At 52.1% G+C, this 24,539-nt stretch overlaps 2 protein-coding genes across 14 annotated transcripts in view; one reads left to right on the top strand and one right to left on the bottom strand.

Annotated features, from left to right (window-relative positions):
• DHX34 (DExH-box helicase 34) overlaps nucleotides 1–5,049 on the top strand; it is a 32,001-nt gene extending 26,952 nt beyond the window's left edge. For all 4 annotated transcript variants that reach the window (XM_030873780.2, XM_060288644.1, XM_060288646.1 and 1 more), the window contains one exon: nucleotides 95–5,049. In XM_030873780.2, coding sequence (XP_030729640.2) covers nucleotides 95–228 — 134 coding nt within the window. In that variant the 3' untranslated portion in view covers nucleotides 229–5,049. The remainder of the gene's footprint in view (nucleotides 1–94) is intronic.
• Nucleotides 5,050–10,223: 5,174 nt separating this feature from the next.
• On the bottom strand, nucleotides 10,224–24,031 carry MEIS3 (Meis homeobox 3). Of its 10 annotated transcripts, none has more exons than XM_060288926.1 (14): nucleotides 22,986–24,031; nucleotides 22,573–22,672; nucleotides 21,010–21,191; nucleotides 20,631–20,790; nucleotides 20,484–20,534; nucleotides 19,270–19,320; nucleotides 18,940–19,038; nucleotides 16,028–16,139; nucleotides 15,693–15,841; nucleotides 14,675–14,751; nucleotides 14,377–14,435; nucleotides 14,187–14,270; nucleotides 13,766–13,835; nucleotides 10,224–11,208 (listed from the first exon to the last, which is right to left on the bottom strand). In XM_060288926.1, the coding sequence occupies exons 1-13, from the start codon at nucleotides 23,909–23,911 to the stop codon at nucleotides 13,786–13,788; spliced, it is 2,100 nt and encodes a 699-aa protein (XP_060144909.1). In that variant the 5' UTR covers nucleotides 23,912–24,031; the 3' UTR covers nucleotides 10,224–11,208; nucleotides 13,766–13,785. The 10 variants fall into 10 exon arrangements, with proteins under 10 accessions (XP_060144909.1, XP_060144907.1, XP_060144908.1 ...); XM_060288924.1 differs by having other exon boundaries at nucleotides 10,230–11,208; nucleotides 18,940–19,089; XM_060288925.1 differs by having other exon boundaries at nucleotides 10,230–11,208; nucleotides 14,187–14,273.
• Nucleotides 24,032–24,539: the final 508 nt, after the last annotated feature.

Below are 24,539 nucleotides of genomic sequence, written 5' to 3'. Positions count from 1 at the left end.
AGAGCCTAACCCCGCCAGCTTTCTGGGATTTGGGTGGGGGTGAGAGCATGCAATGGAGCGTCCCCCTCACAGCCTCCCATCTCCTCTCCCTTAGGGGCTGAGGAGGCTGCCCCCGAGCCCCTCCAGAAGGCATCCGCCCTGCAGAGGCCCTACCACTGCGAGGCCTGCCAGAAGGACTTCCTGTTCACACCCACGGAGGTGCTGCGGCACAGGAGGCAGCATGTGTGAGCCCAGCCTGTCCTGGACCAGGACCAGGGCCAGGGCCAGGGCTCCCGCCCAAGCCCCCAGCCTAGACGCGGAGCTGTGGTCTGGGCCCAGCCCCGCTGGGAGGGAGCATAAATATGTGAATAAAGTCTCACCGATGGAACTTCCCTGGTGGCGCAGTGGTTAAGAATCCGCCTGCCGGGCTTCCCTGGTGGCGCAGTGGTTGAGAGTCCGCCTGCCGATGCAGGGGACACGGGTTCGTGCCCCAGTCTGGGAAGATCCCACATGCCGCGGAGTGGCTGAGCCCGTGAGCCATGGCCGCTGAGCCTGCGCGTCCGGAGCCTGTGCTCCGCAACGGGAGGGACCACAACAGTGAGAGGCCCGCGTACCGCAAAAAAAAAAAAAAAAAAAAAAAGAATCCGCCTGCCAATTCAGGGAACATGGTTTCGAGCCCTGGTCCAGGAAGATCCCACATGCCGCAGAGCAGCTAAGCCCGTGCAGCACAACTGCTGAGCCTACGCTCTAGAGCCTGCAAGACACAACTACTGAGCCTGCGAGCCAGAACTGCTGAGCCTGCGCTCTGGAGCCCGCGAGCCACAACTACTGAAGCCCGCACGCCTAGAGCCCGAGCTCCACAAGACGAGAAGCCACCGCAATGAGAAACCCGTGCACCACAATGAAGAGTAGCCCCCACTCCCCGCAACTAGAGAAAGCCCACGCGCAGCAAGGAAGACCCAATGCAGCAAAAAAAAAAAAAAGTCTCACCGATGGGCTCAGATCTTTAAGCCTGCTCCTGCCCATCCAGAAAGTAGCAGCTGCCTCTTGTTGGTCCTCCGCATGGTCTGGCTCTCATCCCTCCTGCTGCAGCAGGCCATCTGAGATGTTTTGGGGTAGATCCGGGGAGCTAAGGCTGAGCAGGGACCTCAGATTCCAGGTACAGGATCTGATCGCCCCTGGCGACTGCTGTCTCCTGAGTCTGTACTCGCGGCCTCTGCTTTCCCTTGAACCTGAGAGACGCTGCATTGACCCATGTACATGTGCCACTTTGAGAGTTGGACGGGGTGGGTTCAGTGTTCCTGTGGACCCACAGGCTGCCTGTTCACCAGGGTCGTTCTGCTGCGGGGTCCATGGGCAGTCCTCAGCCGTCCCCTCTGGACTCCCTGGCCACGTCTCCCCTACAGACATGAAAAAGATAGGGAACGCTGTGAACGATGATGATGCCAATGAATTCCATGACTCAGTTGAAATCTGGGTGACAACAGGATAGACGTGGCCAAGACAGAGACAGCTGCGGGATAGAGGAAAGAACAAGAGACAAGAGACATAGCAAGAGAGAAACAGAGAAAGGCACGGACTACCAAAGCTCAGTCAAGAAGAAACTGCACAACGCTATGAACTTATTAGGAAATGTAATTCTTAGTTACAAACACAGAGGACAGGCTAGGGTGGGTTCACTGGTGACCTCCAGCAGACGGGGAAGGAACTCAACAACGGCTCATTCACGGTGTGGAAGGCGACACCTCTGGGCCAGCATTGCCCTAATGAAAAACTTGACTCAGACGACACAGACACAAAACTCCTTCCTAAAAGTTTAGCAACTCATATTCAGCAACATATGAAAAGAACAGTAGTACGTCATGGCCAAGGGGCATTTATCCTAGGAATACAAAGTAGGTTTAACATTCGAACGTCAATCAGTGTGATTCACCGTATTAAAAACAGGAAGTGCGTTTGACAGATTTTAACAACGCCTTGTGGCCTTGGGTAACCCCCTTGACCTCTCTGCTCCAATATTTCTTTTCTCTGACAAATGAACACAGCTGAACTATTTTCCCCAGAGGTTTCATTTTGATATAGAAATCTTGGGTTTAACTTTATTTAATAATAAAATAAATATAAAAATAAGATAGAAATACAAATATAAAAATAAAATGTAAAATAAATTACTAAACAATTAAAATCAATAAAATAATAAAGATTATTTAAAAGTGCAAGTAATAAAATGGTAATTGAACTTCATGAAAATTAATCTGTTTTGCAAAAGATACTAAGAAAAAGAACAATAAAAAAAAGAATGAAAATGAAAAGGCAAGTATAGACTTGGAGAAAATATTCACTATATATGTATATTTAACAAATACATATATAATAACTACATGTTACAAATATATAAACTATACAAAGAATTCTTTCAAATCAATGACAACTGCTTTATAAGAGGCAAAATACTGAATATAAACTACAAAAAGTAGATAAACGGTTAATAAGCCCATGAAAAAATACTGTCATGGAGATGCAATTAAAACTGCAATAAATATCATTAGATATTTATAAATATATATAAATATCATTAGAATGGCTAACAAAAAATACTGACAATACTAATTCAACATGTGGCACAGTCAGAGCTCACGTGTTGCTGGTGGGAGCATTCATCGGTAAAACGACTCTGGAAAAAAATTCAAAGAATCTGCTAAAATCGAACCTGGGCACGTTCTGTGACCTGGCAGTTCCGCTCGTGGACACACACTCCATAGAAATGCACGTCTGTCCACCAAAAGCCAGGGTGTGTTAGCAGCATTATTCATAACTGGAACCCAGCCAAATGCCCATTGACAGAAGAATAGTTAAATAATTGTGATGAATTCATGCAATAGAAGGACTAAGCCGCAGCTCCGGCAACATAATGGGCGTGGGGGCAGCATCAGCTGGGCTGCAGGGGGCTGCTCAGGGTTTGTTTCTTGGTCTGGACGCTGGTGGCGCAAGTATGTTTCATTTTCTGGGAAAACTCACCAAACTAATAATGATGTGTGCACTTTTCTGTATATTAAGCTTCAAGAGAAAGTTTTAAAAGGTTGTTGAATGAGTGCCTACCCACTTTGTATTTAGAAAGATCCTGCTAAATTGAAGTTGTACAAATTCCCCTCAAGGAAGATGAAAGTGCCCGTTTCCCTGACAGCCTCACCAGCAGTGAGCATCATCTTTTTAACCTGGGTCAATCTGATGGGTGAAAAATAATGTCATAACGAGGGTTATTTAAGGCAGTTCAGAACAGCAAAGGCACAGCCCCACCTGGAATTTTTGTGCAGGTATTGGAACAGACATGTTTCCCCAGGTAATTAATGGATAGTAAGAGCTTCTGGAACTGTTAAGGGCCGTAGAATTCACCCCTGAGGGGCTGTGACCTCTGGGCCCTCAATTATGACAGATGCCCTGATGGCTGTCTCTGGCCATTTAAAGTTTCCTCCCTTCTTCCACTTATTTCTCTGTTTTTAATACCTTTAGTTGGGAAGTCATTTTCAGGGGCCATAACAGAAAAGGGATAGAGATTTGACAACCAAACAATGGAAATATTTTGAGAGGGTAGAGTCACCATAAAGCCAAAAGACAAGCAGCAAACTGGGAGAAGTGTTTGTAATATCTGTGATGAAGTTTAAGATCCAAAATATATAAAGAGCTGCCACAAACCAATAAGAAAATGATAAAGAGCCTAGGAAGGACACAGTCAAAAGATTTGAACCCACACAGAAGACGAAATAGAAATGACCTAGAATAATATGCAAAGATGCTCGGACTCACTGGCAATCAGGGGAAATTAATGTAAATCAGTACAGCCTGTTTGGAAAGACATTTGGGAGAATCTATCAAATGACCTGTGAAAAATGCCACTTCCCCTGGACCAGTGATTCCACCTTCAGGAATTTATCCTACAGATACACATATGTCTGGAAATGACGTGTGTAAGGATATTCACACCAGCTTTGTAGGAGCAAAATATGGGAAACAGCGTCAACATCTCTCCATATAGATCTGCTTAAATAAAACCCATCCATATAATTGACCACTTATGCAGCCATGCCAAACAACAAGCAGGCTCTGTATTGATACAAACAATATTTCCAAATTTTACTAAGTAAAAAAAAAGCAAGTTGCAGAACCATGTGTGATATCCCAATTTAAAAAAAATTGACATGTTTCCATATGCTCACGTAATTGAATAGAATCACACACCAGATACAATAGATACGCAGCAAACTTGAATGATGGTCATCTCTGTGGAGGGAAGGGCAGGGGATAGGAGGGGTGGGGACAGAAGACAGGAAAGGGTGATTTTTCTTTTTAAATCAAGATTATTGAGGTCTAGTTTACATACAATAAAATGTCAATACATTTTGGCAAACACACCTGTGTAACCACCATCTCAATCAAGACAACATTTTCTTTCTTTTTTTTATTTCATTTTTAAAAAATTTTTATTTTATATTGGAATATAGTTGATTTACAATGTTGTGTTAGTTTCAGGTGTATGGCAAAGTGATTTAATTTTATATATATATATATATATATATATATATATATATATCCATTCTTTTTCAGATTCTTTTCCCATACAGGTTATTACAGAGTATTAAGTAGAGTTCCCTGTGCTATACAGTAGGTCCTTGTTGGTTATCATTTTGTATGTAGTAGTGTGTATGTGTTAATCCCAACCTCCTAATTTATCCCTACCCCCCTCCCCTTTCTCCTTTGGTAACCGTAAGTTTGTTCTAGGTCTGTGAGTCTGTTTTGACACAGAACATTTTCAACACTGCAGAAAGTTTCATGGTTCCCCCCTCTTCGGGTCAATGCCCTAGCCCAGCCTCAGGCCCAGGCAATCACTGATCTGCTCTCTGTCACCATTTATTAGATTTCTCTTTTCTAGAATTTCACATAAATGGAACCATACAGCATGTCCTTTTTGTGATAATCCAGTGTCTGAATATTCTACAGTCTCTTCATTCTCTAGATGTTTGGGTTGTTTCCAGTGGGAAGCTATTTGTGAAATAAAGTTGCTGTGAACATTCATGTATAAGGTTTTATGTGGATATGTTTTCAATTCTCTTGGGTAAATACCTAGGAGCAGAATTGCTGCCTTAGGTAGGTGTATGTTTATGTTTAAAAGAAACTGCTAAACAGTTTTCCAAAGTGGTTCATCCACTCTACCTTCCCGCTCACAATTCGAAGTTTCCGGTAGATCCACTTTGTGGTTTTTAATTTTCATTTCCCTGATGACTAATGAACTCGGGCATCTTTTCATGTTCTTATTGGCTATTTGGATGGTCTCTTTTGTGAAGCGTCCATTTAAGTGTTTGATCTATTTTCTGTTGAGTTGTCTTTTTCTTCCTGGTTTGTAGGAGTTCTTTATATATTCTGCATACAAATGCTTGTTGAATGTCTGGACTACCAGTATCTTATTTGTGGCTTGCCTTCCTATTTTAATGATGTCTGCTGACGAACAGGAGTTATTCATCTTATACTTCAGTTTGTCCAGTTTTTCTGTACAATTAGTGTTTTTGTGTCCTGTTAAAGATATCTGACAACTATTTATTGAGCACATGCTATGTCCCGGGCATGACTGCTCTAGGCACTGGGAATGGAAAGTCCAAACTTCACTTCTAGGAGGCTTTCCTCCTAACACTTGCACACATGTGCAGACTGCATGTGGATATTCTGTGCTTCTGTTTGCTACAGCTAGTACCGTTTCTGCAGTACAGTTAGCAGAGGGGGATTTACTGTGATGATAGTGCCGCCGGGGCTTCAGCACCCTCACTTGTTCAGGCCTTTTACAAGACCCTGCACCTAATGTGTTGGTAGTTCTATAGTTTTTCCAAAAGAGGGCCCCTCGAATTGTATGATCCTCAGGCCCCACAAAACCTGGATCCACCCAATTATATCAGAAAATTGGAAGCCACAAAGACACTCATCAATTGGGTGATGGCTGAATAAGTTATGCCTCGGAGCTCTCCTTGGCTGTAGAAAAAGCAAGCTCTCCACGCAGCACAGAATCATGGTTAAGGGCATGGATTCAGGAGCCAGACAGCCTGGATTCAAATCCCAGCTCTGCTACATACTCATTGTGCAGCCTTGGGCAGGTTACCCAATCTCTCTGGGTGTCAGTTGCTCCATCTGCAAAATGGAGGGTAATGAGATTATCTATCTTGCTGGGTTGTTTCAAAGATTAAGTGAATCCATATATGTAAAGTGCTTAGAACGGTGCCTGGCACATAGTAGGCGTTATTTGAGTGTTTGCAGTTACACCACGAGCTGTGGGAGTGAGCACAGTGATATCTTGAGATACCATGTAGAAATCTGATGGCACTCTCATCTCTAAAAAGTCTGGCCTTGGACTTCCCTGGTGGCGCAGTGGTTAAGAATCCACCTGCCAATTCGGGGGACACGAGTTCGAGCCCTGGTCCGGGAAGATCCCACGTGCCGCGGAGCAACTAAGCCCGTGCGCCACAACTACTGAGCCTACGCTCTAGAGCTCACGAGCCACAACTACTGAGCCCGCGCGCCTAGAGCCCGTGCTCTGCAACAAGAGAAGCCACCGCAATGAGAAGCCGGCGCACCGCAAAGAAGAGTAGCCCCCGCTCGCAGCGACTAGAGAAAAGCCCGCGCGCAGCAAGGAAGGCCCAACGCAGCCAAAAATAAATAAATAAATAAATTTATTTTACAAAATAAAAAATAAAAAGTGTGGCCCTGTTTCCTCATATTCTTTCCCCATGTCCCTGCCTTGGCCTGTCACCCCTGAAACCCACAAGGGAAGCCTCCCTTGTCTCTCCCAGCTTTTGGTGCTTTGCTGGCGATCTTTGGCATTTCTTGGCTTGTAGATACATCACTGCAGTCCTCCGTCTTCACATGGCTGTCTTTTCCTTCTGGCATGTCTGGGCATGTCCAAATGTTCCCTTTTTATAAGGAACATGTTTACAGTCATATTGGATTAGGGCCCACCCGATGACCTCATCTGAACTTGACCATCTGCTAAGACCCAAATGAGGTCACATTCACAGGTCCTGGAGTTTGGACTTCAGTATATCTCTTTGGGGGACAGAATTCCACTCATAACACCCCTCCTTTATTCCACCCTCCATGTGGCAGCCCGAGGGGCAAAGCACAAACCGACTCTGTCCTTTCTCTGCTCAAAGTTCTTCCAAGATAATGGGATATTATCAGCCCTAAAAAGAAATGAAGCACTGCCATGACACGGATGAACCTTGAAAATACTATGCTGAGTGAAGGAAGGCAGACACAAAAGACCTCGTATTGTATAATTCCGTGTATAAGAAACGTCCAGAACAGGCAAATCCACAGAGCCAGAAAGTGGATCGGTGGTTGCCTGGGGTTTGGGGCTGGGGAGGGGGAATCGGGAGTGACTTTTGGGTGGGATGGAAATGTTCTAGAATTGATTGTAGTGATGAATGCACAACTCTGGGAAGATAAGAAAGTCATTGAACTACACACTTTAAATTGGTGAATTTTATGGTATTTGAATTATATCTCAATAAAACTGCTATCAAACAACTTCCCTGGCTCCCCAGCGCCCTCTGGAGGGATCCCGGCCTCATTGCCCGGCCCCACGTTCTGATGCATCCGCGCGGGATGACCCCACACTGTTGTGGACACGTAACATAAGAGGCTGCAAAGCCACACACAGGAGACACTGCCATGGACACATATAAGGAGGCCCCCAGTTATAAAGACTCACTTTGCCACGTGATCCCACCCAGACACACCCCCAGACCGTACCAGGTGGCCCAGTGGTCTCGCCCACCATCCCAGCCAGACACCAAGGTGGTGTCTGTCAGGGATTCTGTCAGCTGTTGAGTATGTTTATCTCAATTGGGCATTCCAGAATTGGGGAAGTTATCACAGGATGGATTCGGGGATGCCCTGGGACCTGAGTGGAAAAAAAACATTAGTCATCTAATCTCCATGAGCACCCCGTCTGACTGGTTGGCCACATTGAAGTTTGGGGTCTTTGGGAATCAGCATGAGTTCAGAGCCGGTGTCTGGCTGTCCCCGAAAGGTCCGATTATTTCCTTTTTCCCAGTGCGCAGTGACCCTGGTCAAAGGCCGTAAGTCCCTTTGGGGAAGACCCGTGGAAAGATTAACAGTATGAATTTTGGGCAGTGTACTGGGGTCCTTCCTCGAGGGGACCCGGCCTCCCCTCATTCAAGGGGCCTTGGGTCTGTAACCTGGCTCAAGCCTGGGGATTGATGGAGGGCCCGTGACTCTCTGGTTTTAGGATTCAGGTTAGACTTTGGTTCACTAGACCCAGAACTCTTCCGCGTATGCAGACCAAGCCAGAACTTAGTGGAGAGGACCTCTATTTCCTTCCTAGGAGCGCCATGATCAACTCCCAGCGCCATAGTCTCTTCTGATTGTTGTTTGCGGGGCTGTCCTTTGTGGTGGCCACGCCCACCGCGGGTGGTGGCCACGCCCACCTGGCCTTCGGCGGCTCAGTGCCGCGTCTTAGCCCCTGCCACCCCCGGATCGGATGATCCCACTGCACTTGTTTCCCAGTTCAGGGGCGGCCACCGTGAGGTCTGGTCTGCAGAGAAGAGCGGCCGTGGAGACACAACCAGGCTTTGGACATACGCAAGGTGGTCCCCAGTTATAAAGACCCACTGTCTTGTAGTCATGGACACGCACTCACACGGAGACATACAACCTATGAGGCACAGCGTGACAGCCACAGCCCTTCCTCGGTGACATACGTCCCATTCAGTAGTAGGCTCGGCGGCGGACACACTCCTGGAGGTGGCCGCTACACCGATGCCCCTCCCCACAATGGCACGTCGACCCCAGCATCCTAAGTCCATGGCCTCAGCAGTCATGCAATTGTCACACACACGCACATGCACCAACCCCGGTGACCACCTGGCCCTGCCATCCAGCCGCACACGGGCCACCCTGCAGACCCATCAGAGTCCCCGCCTCTCTGCCCCTTCCACTCAGCAACACCAACCCACTGCACAGGCAGCCTCACAACTCCAGGTTCAGCTGGTTCCTCACCCCAGGAAGTGGGGGAGGTATTTTTAGTTACAATTAACCTCCCGCCCAGTTTCTCTCCTCCCCCACGGCACAGCCAATTGATTTAATTAGAGAGGATTAAATGAGAGGTATTTTCAACCAGGTGGGGGAGGGGGAGAGGAGAGCTTCCCCTCCCCCACCTGCCAGTGTCCCTTTGCCAGCCAGGCCAGGTTGCAGGAATACAAAGCCCTCCCCTTCATGTAGACCTCAGGCCTTGGCCCAGCCCTGCCCCCTCCCCCATAACCCTCCCCCACCCGCCTTTAAAAGTGGGGAGAAGAGGTGTCGGAAGTCCTTCTTGCTGTATATCCCTCATCCATCCCACTTCAGTCCCCGAGAGTTTGGGGAGAGACAAACTGTAATCGTAGTCACCAAAACAATTTGTAACTCAGAAAACAATCGGTGATATAAGGCCCTTTAGAAATCATAGACTCTTAGAATTCTATTTTTAAAAATGAGGGGTTGTGAGGCAAGTGGTTAGCTCACAGCCTGCCTGGGTTCTAATGGGAACAGCCACTCTCCAGCTCTGTGACCCCGGGCGAACGATTTCACTTCTCTGGACCTCAGTTTCCTGATCTGGGAAATGTGGCCAGTGATCATACCTCCTCCTGGGGCTTAGTGGTAAGCGTTTACCAGATTGATAGGTATAAACCTCCTGGAACAGAGCCTGGCACAGCACGAACTAGAGAAAGGGTAAATAAATGTGTAAAGGAGGCACCTGTACTCCCACCCCTACCCTGCTCTGCTTTTTATGACACTGTCAGCTTCTCACAGACTAAATGATGTGCTCATTTATTTGGCCCATCGTGGGTCTTCCCCACTAGGACGTCAGCTCCCCCAGGGCAGCGTCTTGGGTTTGTTCACTCAAGTGCAGGGACGAGCAGAGGGTGCGTGTCCAGGGCATACCCGTGGCCAGGAGGAATGAATGACGAGGTGAAGGCAGCTGAGTCTCAGAACTATGGAATTTCTTCCTCCGTTCTCCACCTGTTTCCCAGGCACCTGCTGGGTATAGGGTGCTTGCTGTCTGAGGCCCCAGGTCACCACAGTGACAGAGAGAGACAAACTCCTGCCTTCTGGAAGTGCTGAGGTTCCAGCCAATAATGAATAGGCAAATAAGTGATGGAAAGAATTCCAGGGAGGGGGTGACGGGGGACAGGGAATGAGGTGAGAGAGAGTGGTGGACAGAGCGGGGTGCTTTGGTTTGGCTGTTCCTGTCTTTGCAGAGGTAACCTCTGAGCCAGGAAGGTGTCCCAGGCAAAGGGAACAGCCAGGACAGACACCCCGAAGGGGGACTGAGCTGGTCATTTTCCACAAACAAGGTCAGCCTGCTGGGGTATGTTACCATGTAGCCCAGTCACTCCTGTTGTCCCCACTGCCTGCCAGCAGAGCCCCCTTGCTGACCTGTGGCTGGCCACAGATACACAAGAGAGCCCTTTTGAAGCCACAAGAACTGCCCAGCTCAGCCTACTACATCAACCTGTAGATTAACGTGCTAAAAATTAATTGGCCTTTTGAACCATGAAGCTTTGGTATGGTTTGTTACACAGCAATAGCTAACCGATACATACAGAGGGCCTGAGGAGAGAGCAGGATAAAAAGCATCAATTATTATTACAATTAGTGATTCATGAGCTTCAAACTGATGAGAATTTGAATCATGGAAGAGACCCACGAACTCAGATTGGTGGCCTTTTGTTTTTAAGACTTTATGCTTAAAAAAAAAAGGTAGAAGACAACACAAGAGGGGAGTGGGGGAGGGGGAAAGAGGGTGGGCTGGGAGGATGAAGGGAACCTCTCTAAATGTCGGATCTGGGTGACCCTCCTTCCCTGATGGCCCCAGCCCACCCCCAATCTCTTCTCTGTCCTAGGGGTGGGGGGTACCCAGCCGCCATCTTCTGAACTCCCAGGCCCAGGATCTCAGCTCAGGTTCCAGGCAGAGGTGAGGGCAGAAGTGGGGCACAGGGCCTGGAGGCCTTGTCTTTGTCCTTGAGAGACCCTCGAGTGGGTGCTCAGGCCCCTCATGTCCCGGCAGGGCCCCAGGGAGGTAGGCATTGAGTTGGGGGGGGCCATAGGAGGTGGGGTCCTGAAGCCAGAGGGCCAGACGTCGACCAGAAGCAGGTATGAACCTGGCAGTCACAGTCCAGAGGTTGGGGTCTGTGGAAAGGAGAGGAGAGGCCAAGTCAGGAGATGGAGAGGGCGTTTGGACCTACATCAGGCCTTCTGCACTGTCCCCACCAGCCCCACAGTGAGAGGGACACAGAGAGAGAGACAGAGACAGAGGCAGAGAATCAGAACAGAAATGAAGGGAAAGAGACAGACAGAGATGAAAAAAAGACAAGGAGACAGTCAAGACAAAGAAAGAGATAAAGATAAGGAGGGCTTCCCTGGTGGCGCAGTGGTTAAGAATCCACCTACCAATGCAGGAGACACGGGTTCGAGCCCTAGTCCGGGAAGATCCCACATACCGCGGAGCAACTAAGCCCGCGTGCCACAACTACTGAGCCTGTGCTCTAGAGCCTGTGAGCCACAACTGCTGAGCCCTCATGTCACAACTACTGAAGCCTGCGCACCTAGAGCCTGTGCTCTGCAACGAGAAGCCCATGCACCGCAACGAAGAGTAGCCCCCACTCACTGCAACTAGAGAAAGTCAGCGTGCAGCAACAAAGACCCAACGTAGCCAAAAATAAATAAATTAAAAAAAAAAAAGATAAGGCGAGAGGGACAGACAGAGCAGGATAGAGAAGAGACATGGAGATAATCAGAGATGGAGATGTGGAAAGAGAAAGAATGAGAGAGACAGAAATAAAGGGAGAGACAAAGAGGAAAAGGCAGGGATTGGGAGAGACAGAAAAGAGTGGGGAGAAAACGCAGCTTGCTTGGGGAGCAGGATAAGAAGCTCCCTCCATCACTCTTGGTCCCAGAGGTCCCCTGACTCTGGATCAGGGCTCACCTGTCTGCAGTTGGTCAGGGCAGAGCTGAGACCCCACATGGACCTGAACAAACCTCTCCTCCCAGGCTCAGGCCTCCAGTGCTCTCCAAGCCTAAGCCCTTGCAGGTCTCCACTCTCATATCCCAGCCTTTCCGTGGGCCTTGATTTCATTACTCACCCATTTGACACACCAGCCTCAGCCCAGCCCAGTCCCTTTGTATGTACGTGTGTGTGTAGTGAGGGACTGTCTTATAGCCTTTGCATATACTGTTCCTTCCTCTCCTGTCTCACTCCTCTTATTCTCCTGGTCTCAGCTCCAAAGTGCCCTCCTCCAGGAAGTCCTCCCTGAACACCCCAGCCTAGGCCCGATGCCCACTCTGGGTTCTTCCAGTTCTTGGGTTCCCTCCTCCCAGCCCTGCCTACTGTAGGTCATTACTGTCTGGGGACAGATCTGTCTCCCCCACTGGACTGTGAGCCTCATGGGCACAGGGCTGGGCTGTCATGGTCACTGCTGTGTCCCCATCACCACCCAGCACAGGGCTGGGCACACAGCTGCTCAGAGAATGTGTATGGAATGAATGAATGAACAGATGCCAAACCAAGGAGTTTGGACCTCATCCAATAGGCACTAGGGAGCCACAGAAGGGTTTTAATCCAAGGAGAGTCAAGATCTGATCTGTGGGGCTTCCCTCGTGGCGCAGTGGTTGAGAGTCCGCCTGCCGATGCAGGGGACACGGGTTCGTGCCCCGGTCCGGGAAGATCCCACATGCCGCAGAGTGGCTGGGCCTGTGAGCCATGGCCGCTGCTTTAGAAACTCCAGGCAGCCTCTCAACCCTGGGCGTTTGCACATGCTGTTCCCTCTGCTTTTCTAAGCTGAGTGAACCTGCACAAGTGAACTCTTCTCTCTGAGCCTCAGTTTTCTTATCTGTAAAATGAAAATAATAATAGCTTCTCTCCTTTGGGGTTATTGTAAAGACTGAGAAGATACTCTAGACTGAAGACTTGGGAGAGTAAAAGAATGCACCCTGCTACCTTGCCCCCAACCTTCTGCCCAGTGGTCTCCTATTCATCCTTCAATGCCCTACCCAGAAGCCACTTCTTCTATAAAGTCTTCCCTGATATCTCAGAGATAGCTAATGATAGCTGTGTTTTATTGTTTGAACTGTTGGACTAGATTGCCATTGGTTTCTAATGTCCACTTCCTCATGAGCCCAGAATATTCTCAAGAGCTGTACCCTACCTGAGGCATGTCAATATATGTTTGGAAATGGGTGGATGAGTGGGTGGATAGGTAGGTGCGTGAATGCATGGGTAAGTTGACAAGTGGGTGGACATGTGGGTGGGGGGATCAATGTGGAGGTGGGTGAATGAGTGGGTAGATGTATCTTCTGATGGATGAAGGGTGGTGGATACACACATGGATGGATCCATGGGTAGGCAGGTAGGTAGGTAGGTGGATGAATGCATGAATAAGAGGGTGGATGTGTGGGTGGATGGATCAGTTTGGAGGTGGATGGATGAGTGGATAGGTGGGTGGATAGATGAATGAATGAGTGGCTGAATGTATGTTTGGATGGATGAGGGGGTTGGTGGATGATTGATGGATGGATAAATATATGTATGGGTGAATTGATGGAGGGATGGATGGATTGGAGAACCCTCAGTTCAGAGACGCAGGCTGACCCTGCTCCGGGTGGGCTCACTGTTGGAGTCTGGAGGTCTTACGAGGGGTTGAGAATAGCACAATCTCCAACCTAGTGCCCCTAGACCTAGGACACTCACATCTCTCCTGACTCCAGCCTCTATAAATAATGCCACTCTCCTTCTAAGTTCAAACTCATCCCCATTGATCCTGGAAGACAAAAGAGGAGTGTTAGTGGTCTTCACCAGACACCCCCATATGCCCCACTCCCCCTTCCTTCCCCAGGGGACTCCTCTATCAGGACAAACTGAGTCATCCTTTAAGAGGGTGCTGATCCTTTAAGGAAAAGTGGAGCTTTCCAATGGGTGGTTGAAGCCTGGAAGAAGCAAACTCTGGGAGGAAAGGTGGGGACCAGGAAATCTGCATTTGCATCTTCGACTCCCCTTTTAAGCAAATGAAGCAAGGTATTTTTCAAGAACTTAATCCCGAAGGTGGAGCACATTGTTTGGAGGAGGGGCCTGGAGTGCTGGGGGTGTGGCTTAGTTAGGGGGCGGGGCTTACCTGGGGGCCTGACAGTCACTTGTGGCTGAGTCTCCGTGTAGGCCCCCATGGGCTGGCCCTCTGGGCTGAAGGCTGCGCCCTGCCCTGCTAGGGGAGTTGACGGGTGCAGGCTGAGCCCCAGGATGCCCGGTTCAGGCTTTGATACTCCCCCGGGAACACCAGGCCCTCTCTTCCCACCTTCTCCCTGTACCTGTGCGGTTGGATTGATCGATCATTGGTTGCACGATGCGTCTCCGGGCATTAATGAACCTGGGAGGGGGCCATGGAAACGGAGGAGGGTGCAAAGAGGGAGTAGAAGAGAGGCAGAGATGAATACACAGGGACAGAGAGAGAGCAGGCAAGAGAGGACGGATACAGGGGCGGCAAAGCAGAGGCAGGACGAAGAGAGGCTCCGAGGGGCTTTGGGGCCTCCTTCAGCACCGCGGACAGCGCCCGGCCTCCCACCCCGGGCTGGCCCACGGAGCGCCCAGGCCTCCGGTGTCACTCACCAGTTGTTGACTTGTAGGATGGTGAGCCCCGTGTCCTGGGACAGCTGCTTCTTCTGCTCCTCTGAGGGGTACGGGTGCTGTGGCCACCAGCAAGAGTCACCCTGCTTGCCTGGTTGCCCTCTGATCCCCCAGGCCTGGCCTGCCCAGGTCCCAGGGAGCTGGTGAGCCCAGGCTGAGGCAAGGCCGGGAGAGCTGGCGGCGTGTCTGAGCTTCTCCGTGTTCCCCGGGGCCCAATGGAGGGAGGCAGAGCCAAGCTTCGGGCAATTACACCGGTGGGTGTCCCCCAACCTCTTCCAGCAATTAGAGGCTAATTGGCCAGCTCTCATCAGGGAGGTGGAGCTGCGGGAGGGGGGAACTGGGGGAACTCCACCTCCCTGGGGAAAGGAGGCAAAGCCCAGCACCAGCCTTCTCTGAGTCCGATAGGTCCTTGTGCATGTCTCTCCCCGTCACAATCTCTACCTTTCTCTGTGTCTGTCTGTCTGTCTCTCCCCCAGTGTGACTCAGTCTCCCCCTGTGTGTCTCTTGCTCTGACTTAATGCTCTCCATAACTCCCCATCTCTATCTTTGTTTCGGCCTCTCCCTGTCTGTCCTCCTGTCTCCCTGAGGCAGGGTGGTTTGCTGATTAAGGCCAGACTGCCTGCATTTGAACCCACTTCTGGCTGTGAGACCTCTGGGCCTCAGTCTCCTCATCTGCGAAATGGAGCTAACGACATCGCTGTCCTCATGGGGTATGTTTGGCTGGATGGTGGATGACTGATGGGTGGGTGACTGGATGGGAGGGTCTGGGGTGGGGGAGAGGACTGAATGAGTCCAGAGCCCTGAGTGGCACCTGGCATACAGGTGGTGCTCATGGATGTTTGCTCTTGTCAATTCCCATCTGCTTGAGATTTTCCCTCAATATTTCCCTGCTGCCTCAGTCTCCCGTCTCTGGGTCTCTCTCCGGGCCTCAGTTTCTGTGCAGCCATCCTTCTCCATCTCTCTCTCTGCCCACCCCGCACCAGGGCCCCAGGGCTCTCACCGAGAGGTGCTGGAACAACCAGGCTCTCATGATGTTGGTGGCCACCTTGGGGAAGATCCCTCTCTTCTTGTTCTGCCGGCGCTCGTGGTCCAGCTCTTCGTCCTCTCCCCCAGAACTGGGAGAGGCCACATTTGTGTCTAGTCCATCTCCTGAGCAGGGAGAGGCATGCTGTGCTGTGGACGGGAAAGGTGGGGGACCAGAGGGACCCAGAACTTTCCCCCAAGGCACCACTCCACACCCCAGTCATCCTTGCCCCTCTGGAAGTCCTACCTGCTGTCTAACTTCAATCCTCAGACTGACTCCTACCTTTCCCCTCCACCTCTCAAGCTTCTCACCTTGGTCACTGGAGTTGTCACCACTCTGGGAGGCCAGGCCCCCGCTGGATGGACCCGGGGTCCCCAAATATACAGACCCGCTGTCTTCTTGGTCTCTAATCCATGTAGTATTCTGGAAAATAAGACTCGGAAGTCAGTGCCAAGGCTTGGGGTATAATATACTACAGTGGCTAAGACCACAGGCTCTGGAGCTAGGAGCCCTGAGTGTGAAGACTGTGTCTGCCTCTCTCCTGGCTGTGTGTGACCTTGGGCAAGTCACTTCACCTCTCTGTGCCTCAGTTTCCTCCACTGCAAAAATGGAGGACAACCATCCCCACCCCCCTCACAGAGTGTGGTAAGGATTCAGTGAGTTAATTTACGTAAAGGCACACGGCAGTCACTCAGGAAAGGTGAGCTTGTACAGATCTCTGGCACCTGATCAGAAATCCCGGGAAGCCAGCGCTCTTTCAAAATTCAAAACTTTTCATATCTTTAGGCAGTGCACACGCCACTATTTTCTAACACCTCCACAGTGTCTGGGGCGTAACCTCGTCATCAAACTCATTAACATTTCTGCAGCAAAATGGATGAATATTTAACTAAGTGGAATAAATAAAGGCTGTAAATAGCCTCTCAGTTCAGGTCAGATTTTGCTGCCAAATAAATCTGCACTAAACTTATGGGGAAAAAAACACCAACTTCTAGTTTTCAGAGATTTGGTGGTCTCCAAATTGCAGATCAGGGAGTCGGGGGTTGTATTTTCTTTATCCAAACTCCTACACACTTTGAGGAACTTGACAATGTGTTGAATTCACCCCCTGCCCCAGCTCTGTGTCCCAGGAGGCCGACCCACCTGTATAGATACATCATTTCTTTGTCATTTGGTTTAAGGTTCTTCAGTTGTTGGGAGGCAGACTGGGTGGAAGTGGGGATGGCAACAGCCGCCTGCTGTTGCTGAGCCCTGGGGTACACCCCTGCCCCTGGTGAATGTCCTAGACCCTGCCCTCTGCTTGGTAATTAGCCCCTCACCCCTGCAAATGGATGCATCATTTGTGTCCTTCCAGGGCTCAGCCTGCGACACGGCACCTTAGAGCAGCTTTCTCTGGGCTCAGAATATCTGTGTGCAATTTAGAGTTTGAGGGCTTTGGGGATGGGTTGTGTGCAAACGACAGAATCATGAGGCCTGAAGGCTTTTGAGCATTGCTGGAACTGTCACCCTGCCCTTCTGGCATTGGATCTGATCGGATGAGCGTCCATGTCAGTGTACCTGAAGCTGTCCTGAGACTGTCATGCAGCATGTGAGTGTGAATGTGCTAATGTCCGTGCCCGACGAGGCAAGGTTGTCCCTGGAGAAGAGGTGTCACGTGGGCAGAGCTGAGACATGCAGCCGTATTTGAGCGTGGTTGTGTCACTCTCTCAACCGGCCAGGTGGCTATACCTGGCAAATGCAAGGCTACGTTTATTTTTCTAAGCTTGTGGCTGTAGTTCTAGGGGTTGGGGTCCTATTTGGGAGACAGTGTGCGGTTATCCTGAGTCCTGCATGAGTGGGCAGGCAGCTCCGTGATTCTTTGGCGGGGGACGATGGCCAGAGGGGTGTGTTGGCAGCTGTGTGAAGATATAGAATATGGCTACGCCTCCGAGGGAGTTGTAACTGATCAGCACACGCACGTGGTGCTACTGAGCGGGTGCATAATACGGGTGTGGGGCAGAGGGTCCCTGAGGCTCATCTGTGACTGCTGTGTGCGCGTGCTCCAGTCTGCGTGGTCGTGGTATGGCCACGTGCTTGTATTTGGGTGTGGGTGTCATGTTGTATAATTGCTGCGTTGATAGCGTGACCGCCTTGTGGGTATGGGCCTCACTGGGATCCGCACAGCTGTTGTGTGATTGTTGCCTGGGTGCCTAAGTCTATGAAACTATAGTCTGATTGTATCTGAGACTGAATGAATCTGGGGCCACGTGGCCACTGAGTGGCAAGGTGTGTGCCCACACCTACAGTAGTCCAATTGTTAAGAGGTTAGGGTAGGACTTCCCTGGTGGCGCAGTGGTGAAGAATCTGCCTGCCAATGCAGGGGACACGGGTTCAAGCCCTGGTCTGGGAAGATCCCACATGCCGTGGAGCAACTAAGCCCGTGCGCCACAACTACTGAAGCCCGCACGCCTAGAGCCCGTGCTCCGCAACAAGAGAAGCCACTGCAGTGAGAAGCCCGTGCACTGCAAGGAAGAGTAGCTCCCGCTCGCCACAACTAGAGAAAGCCTGCATGCAGCAACGAAGACCCAATGCAGCCAAAAATAAAGAAATACATTTATAAAAAAGAAAAAGAGGTTAGGGTAGCATGTGTGTGTGTGTGTGTGTGTGTGTGTGTGTGTGTGTGTGTGTGTGTGCAGGCACCGTGGCTGCTCTGGGTCTAAGCGTGGCTGTAGCTGAGTTTATGTCGTAGGATCTGGGGCCATTTGGCTCCATCTCCAGCTGGGTGGCTGTTACGTTGTTGAGGTGTGTATACTGCACACACACACACACACACACACACACACACACTCTCTCTCTCTCTCTCTAGAACGGCAGCGTCTCAATCAGGCTGTGTGATCTATGATGCTATTATGCCATTGGGCTGTGAGTGTTTAAGTATGTGGCATATGCTATCACCTTACTGTGAGTGTAATGGGTTTTGTGGCTGTCTGTGAACCTATGTGGGTGTAGCCAAGTCTATGTGTGGCATCTGCAGCTGTTGGGGTGTGTATGCGTCCTGTCATCCAGCTGTATTGCAGTCTGTGTGGCTGTTGCATAGTTGGTGCCTGTCCTGTGGTCAGGCCATGTCTGACTGTGCCTGTCTCAGGCTGTGTGGTGTGTTGTGTGTGCCCTGATACTGGAACCCAGCTCTCTGGGCATGCCTTTGGTTTCAGGGCAATGCCTGTCGCCCCATCCTGGGGCCCACCTGATCTGGGAGGCTCGGGCAGGAGGCCGGGTAGTCGTCGAGATCCTCCCTGCAGCCGCCGTCCCGATCCTCGATGACCAGGTCGATGGGCATCTTTCCCTTGAGGCAGGTGATGTAGCGGTGACAGAAGTTGTCGCACAGGTCGTGGACCTGAGGGGGCACCGGGGTACTGGGGGGGCCACCCGGGGGCCAGGGCTGGGGTGTATAGGTATGGGGGTGGCCTTCTGCTCCAACTCTGGTGGGGAGAGAGCCTGAAGGAGGGGTGGAGGGGGCAAGAAGGGAAGGGATGGGGGGCAAGTGAGGGCGTGAGGCGAAGTGAGGAGCACTCACCTTCTCCAGCTCCAGCAGGTGGAAACGGAGCACTTGAATGGCTTGTATCATCTGAAAACAGAGACACAAGAGGGGAGGGAGAGAGGGAGCGAGGGAGCGAGACAGAGAAGAAGGAAGAGAAGGCGAAAAAAGAGAAGAAGGAGGTGGAGGAGGAGAAGAGGAAGAAGAAGAGGAAGAAGGAGAAGGAGAAGAACGAGGAGGAGGAGGAGGAGGAGGAGGAGGAGGAGGAGAAGGAGAAGGAGGAGGAGAAGGAGGAGGAGAAGGAGAAGGAGAAGAAGGAGAAGGAGAAGGAGAAGAAGATGAAGGGGAGGAGGAAGAAGAAGAGAGAGAAACAGAAAAAGTGCATTGGATGACAAACAGAAAAAAGAGTGCAAAGAGAGACAAAGACAAAATGACAGGGGCAGAGAGAAATAGAGAACAGAGATGGAGACCCAGAATTAAGGAACAAGGGAGTGTGAGATTGAGATCAGAGACAAAGAAAGAGAAGCAAGAGGTGCAAGAGACAGAAGAGGACCCATCACAAGAAGAGTGAGTTAAGGTATGCTCTAATAATAGCACCACATCCTTTGCCTGCTTGCCCTTGGATCCATTTCCCACCCTTCACCTGAAAACTACATTTCCCAGAGCCCTTTGCCAAAGGGTTCAGCCAATAGGAAGCTCTGGTGGGAGCTGGAAAGCAAAAGGAAGGGACAAGTCGGGGTATTTCTCCTTCTCTCTCCCTCTCCTCCTTCTCTTCCCTTTCTCCCTCTTCTCTCTCCTCTCCTCTCTCCTTTACAGCTGCTTTTATTCTTTTGATGTGAGCCCTGTTCTGACTGATAGAACAGCAAACACTTAATGAGTCCCCATTCAGTGCCAGGCACTGTGCTACAGGCTTGACTCTCTTTAACTCATTATACACTCGCAACAGCCCTACAAGATAGAAATTATTACTAGCTACACTTTACAGATGAGGAAAACGGGGCCCAGGGAGCTGGACCTACCTGCCCTGGTTCTTCGAACTAGTAAGTAGAGAGCTGGGATTCGAACCCAGGCCATCGAGTCCCTGTTCTCAAACTCTGGGCAACACTGCATTGCAAAGGGGCAACAGTGATCACTATCTGAGGACGTGGGCCAGGCGGTCTCCTCTTTGCTCCCACAACCAATCCCAGGGCTATGGAGAGTGGAACAGGAGACCCCCTTGGAGGAGAAGGAGTTGGGGAGGGCCCAGGTCTCACCAGATTGTCCAGCTCCGGGTTGGAGGAGAAGAGAGGCCTCTCGGAGCGGACCTGGGAGAAAGAGAGAGGCCAGGGAGGGCACATCCTGTCTCCTGCCCACCCCACTTCACTGGTTCTCCTGGCGCACAGCGGATGGTGGGTGCCCACCTGCTTGGCAAAGGCTGCGATGTCCTCATTGAAGGAATCGGAGGAGCATACATCACTGCCCGGGGGTGTGCCCAGCCCAGTCCCAGCCCCATCACGGGGAGAAGACGTGGCCAATTCACATTTCTCAAAGACCAGGGCCAGCAGCGGGAAGAGCGGGTGTCTGGGGAAAGCAGGGGGTGAGAGTTCACGAGGGGAGGGCAGGGGGGCTGGGAAATATGGCGCAACCGGGAGGTGGAGAGGAGACCCAGAGGGAAGAGGTGGAGAGATAGAGACAGAGTGAGACAGAGTCAGAGAAGAGAAACATATCCAGAGAGACAAAGAAACAGGGCGGGGGCACATCCCGAGACCCCATGGAGCCCTCAGCCTTGTCCCCACTCACCCGTAGATCTCATCCTTCTCCCTCCTCAGGCCATCACTATCCAAGCCCAGGGGCGGGGGCTGGGGAGGCCGGTGGGGGCCGTAGGGCCCGGGGGCTCTCGGTGCCGAGGGCACTGCCTCCGAGAAGCCAGCCAGGGCTGCAGTGCTGTCCACGATGCCGGGGTAGTGGGGCAGCTCATCGTACTGGGTCGGGGGAGGTGAGAGGGGAAGAGCCCCAGGGACGTGTCAGCACCAACAAGAAACCTCCCTACCCTCGCACCCAGGAAATGCCCCCTCCTTGCCCCAGTCACCTGCCCTACTGTCCCCAAGTGTCCCAGCCTTGCTCCCTTAGGCCCCCGATGTCCCATGGAGCTGTCTGGGTGGGACTGAAGGCCCTGTCCTCAAGCCTTCCTTTGGACCCGTGGACTGTGAAAAATGTCCCGTCAGAGATTCCCAGTGTGTGGGCAGGAGGGTCCAGGGGAGAGAGACTGACCCAGGTCTTGGATCTGAGGGTCAGGGTTGAGGGGGGGGTCAAGGATTGGCTGGCTGGTAACTGCTAGCTTCTCACAGAGAGTTAGGGGAGAGAGATTCAGAGAGAGGGAGAGAGATGTGAGAGAAGAGAGAGACTGGGAGGGAGATGCAAGAGAAAGACAGAGGGAAGGAGAGATTAGAGGGAGGGAGAGAAATGGTGAGAGAGACAAAAAAGGTGGAGAAAGAGACAAGAGATAAAGAGAGATGTAGAGTCAGAGGGAAGAGCAGAGAGGGAGAGAGACACACACAGGGAGAAGATACAGGAGAAACAGGCAAAGGGAGACAGGAGACAGGGGGCAGAGAGAGAGAGAGAGAGAGAGAGAGGGAGGCAGAGACAGAGACAGAGAAGGGGAGAGAGAGGAGGGGAGAGAAATCGATTCTCGCTCATGGGCACTGCCCATCAAAGCAGTGTATTGTTTGTACACAAATGTACTCATACAGTCTCCCCCGCTTCAATTTCATTTCACAGATGAATATGCACGTCTGAGTGCATCTTAACTTGTCACACTCCACTCCCCATGTGGACCCACCACACACGCGCGCACACACACAGCCAGAAGCCAGGCGCAGGAATGAATGAGTGGGTGAATGAATCAATGCGCGAGACATTTAGCACAGTGCCTGGCGCACAGTCAATAAACACTTGTTGAACCAAAGTGTAACCCGGCTCAACCACACCAACGCACTTGTGCCAACAGCCCCAAAGAGAAATCACGCGTGAGATTTCTGTGTCCTGTCATCACAGAAGCACACGCACCGGTGAAGCCAGGGGACCTTTAAGTCACCCACGTCCAATCCTTTCCTCGGAGATGAAGAAACTGAGGTTCAAAGAGGCAAAGGGACTGGAGAGGGGGAGGTACCAGTGTTCCTGCCATAGCGGGTGTGTGCACGGAGGGCTCTGAGTGTGTGTGTGTGTCTTTCCTTTTCTCCTAACTTCTCCTGAGCACTGAAGTTAAATCCAACTGCCCCCCCCCACTGTTCATCGCACATCTCAGGATGTCCTCGAATCCTGCGGTATTCCTGCCCCCCTCCACCCCCAAAGGTGCCTGCTCACCTCTTCGCCTGTCTCTCCAACCCCAGGACAGCGGAAGAGAATCCCTTGGCCCTGCCTGGTGAGACCCACCTCTCCCAGCACTGTCCCCACGCCTAACCCTCTGGAGGACATGGAACAAAAGTAGACCAGGGAGAAGAATAGGGGAGGGACGAAAAAGAAGGAGGGGGGGTAGGATAAAGGGCCTGAGATGGAGGGGAGACCAGGGGCAGAGAGGGGAGACTGAGGGGCAGAGAGAGGGGAGACCCAGGGTTAGGAAGAGGGGAGATTCAGGGGCAGCGAGAGGGGAGGCAGAGAAAGAGACGGTGGAGAGAGCGGGATGGGCTGATGGGGGCCAGAGCTCCCCAGGGAGGAGATGGAAGGATGGGGGATGCGACCACCGGCCGGGGCACAGGATCGTCCGCCCTCGGACCTACCCTCCGGGCCATGGGCTGATGCCGGCGGCAGCTCCCGGGTCCCTCCAGGGCCTGGCCGGCGGGGAGGGCGCAGCCAGGGACAGCGGCCCCAGATGGCCCGAGGGGCCGACGCCAGGGGGTGGGGCAGGAGGCTGGGTGCCCGGCCCCCCCACCCCCACCGCCGTCAGCGGCAGGCGCCGGGCCGTACGAAGGCTCCGAGCATGGACCCCCAGCCTCCTGCCCCCGCGGGGGTCACAGCTAGGGGCTCCTGCCAGCGAGGGCAGGGGCGAGAAGGCGGGGCAGGGCCGCCCGAGGCCCCCTCCCCGGGGCCCCCAGTCCCTCCCCCGGGTCCTGGGAGGATGGAACCAGCCCGAGATCCACAGACCGAGAGGCGGGGGAGAGGGGGGCGCGAGGGGGCCCGGCCCGGGGGGCGGGCGGCGCGCGGCGGCTCCCAGCGCGGTGCGGGGTCCCGGCGTTGGCGGGCCGGAGGGATGCTGGCGGCTCCGTCTCTCCCTCTCTCCCCCTCTCCCCCTCTCCCGGTCTCTCCCTCTATCTGTGGTCACATCCGGAAGTTCCACAGCGGAGATGCTTAACCCACTGTCCGCCGGCGCCTCGGCCGCTGGAGGGGCGGGGCGGGAGCGCCCGGAGCCCCTCCCCTCCCGTCGCCCTCCCCACTCCCGGGGGCTGCGGCCGCTCTCGGAGGAGGTTTTTTGTATGGGAGTCTCGCAGCGTCTGGTCTGCCTCGGTCCCCACCCCTCCTGCCTTCCTCTCTCCACGTCGCGCGCTCGGGTCTTCTCCGCCTGTCCCCCTCCCGGCCGCCCCAGGTCCCTGTCTCTCTCTCTCTCTCTCCCCCCTTTCCTCCTCCTTTCCACCCGACCCCGTCTCTCTCTCTCTCCATCTCCCTGCTTCCCTTTTTTCGCTAGGCCTTCGAGTCTCTCTCTCTCCATTTCTTTCTCTCTTTTTCTCTCTGTCTCTGTGTCTGTGTCTCTCTCCCATCCTCTGCTCCCCACAGCTCTGCCCCGCTCCTGGCCGCCCACGCTCCCACTCAGGCCCTCTGATCAGTGCCTCTCCCCCTCCTCCTTCCCCTGTTCTCTCTCTCTCTCTCTCTCTGACTGGGAGACAGCTCAGAGGAGAACCAGAGGCTGGAAGTAACCAAACCCTATGATGTACTTTCTCTTCCTTCTCCAGCCCCGCCCCCCCCCAACTTCCCACCCCGGGAGACAGGGACACTTGTGCGCTTGCCTGAAGCCATCTGTGTGTGTGTGTGTGTGTGTGTGTGTCCCCAGCTGTGTCTGTCTGTGTGTCTGGTTGTTGGATCATGCCTGGTGTGGGTGTGTTGTTTCTGTTTCTGAATATAGTGGGTGTGTAAGTGGTGTGTGTGCGCACGCATGCGCGCACATGCCTGGAAATACCACTCTGCCCCTCTGCCAATGTTTCACCTTTGCCTTTTGGAAGTTTCTTAGCCTGAAACCCCCTCAACAGCTCTCAGGGAGTTTGTGATGGCATCTCCAAAATTGAGGGTAAACGATGTGCCTGGTTACACATCTGCTGGAGAGCAGGTTCACAGCTTTGACC

This window comes from Globicephala melas, chromosome 19 (genome assembly GCF_963455315.2).
Source record: "Globicephala melas chromosome 19, mGloMel1.2, whole genome shotgun sequence".
In the NCBI taxonomy this organism is placed as follows: Eukaryota; Metazoa; Chordata; class Mammalia; order Artiodactyla; family Delphinidae; genus Globicephala; species Globicephala melas.
Note: the sequence above shows the minus strand (reverse complement) of the source record. Positions and strands in the feature narration are given on the sequence as shown.

What these genes read in the sequence shown, in the direction of transcription:
- MEIS3 (XM_060288922.2), bottom strand. Translation starts at nt 23,911, where the DNA reads ATGGAGAGAGAGAGACTCGAAGGCCTAGCGAAAAAAGGGAAGCAGGGA. An exon ending in ATCAGCCCATGGCCCGGAGG is followed by an intron (nt 22,673 to 22,985) that starts GTAGGTCCGAGG and finishes CATGTCCTCCAG; the next exon opens with AGGGTTAGGCGTGGGGACAG. An exon ending in AGTGACTGTCAGGCCCCCAG is followed by an intron (nt 13,836 to 14,186) that starts GTAAGCCCCGCC and finishes TTTGTCTTCCAG; the next exon opens with GATCAATGGGGATGAGTTTG.